This window comes from Trypanosoma grayi (genome assembly GCF_000691245.1).
Source record: "Trypanosoma grayi strain ANR4 Tgr_2712_V1, whole genome shotgun sequence".
Classification (NCBI taxonomy): domain Eukaryota; phylum Euglenozoa; class Kinetoplastea; order Trypanosomatida; family Trypanosomatidae; genus Trypanosoma; species Trypanosoma grayi.
The window spans coordinates 1-367 of record NW_008828330.1 but is presented as its reverse complement, the minus strand read 5'-3'; the positions used below and the strand labels follow the sequence as shown (position 1 = coordinate 367).

The following is a 367-nucleotide window of genomic DNA, read 5'->3' as shown; positions in this document are numbered from 1 at the left end:
CTGCTGCTGCTGCTGCTGCTGCTGCTGGCGGTGATGATGATGATGTTGTTGTTGTTGTTGTCTTTTTTTTTTCTTTGCATGACCTTCACATTAGCAGGTGCTGGCTTATTCTAGAAATGACGGGGGGTGGCGACGCCCACACCACCACCCCAGCGGAAGCTGCTGCTGCCGCTATTAGTCCCACTGTGAGCATCGCCACTCTCTGCGAAGCGCGTGCTGTGGATGCGCAGCTTCTTCACAACAGCAGCGAGTTGGCCGCCTCCAACTTACTGCGGCGTAGTAGCCGCTATGTGACGGCGGGTCGTGTGCTCTCACTCATGGCACTCGCGTCTGCGGCTGCTGCGGGCCTCCTCGCGTCGTGGCAGCA

At 58.6% G+C, this 367-nt stretch overlaps 1 protein-coding gene across 1 annotated transcript; it reads left to right on the top strand.

Annotated features, from left to right (window-relative positions):
- Positions 1 to 367, top strand: DQ04_27121000 (hypothetical protein; the record flags this gene model as incomplete). The annotated part of the gene is made up of 1 exon (XM_009318362.1): positions 1 to 367. A coding segment is annotated over one exon (367 nt), but the record flags the coding sequence as incomplete, so codon positions are not given.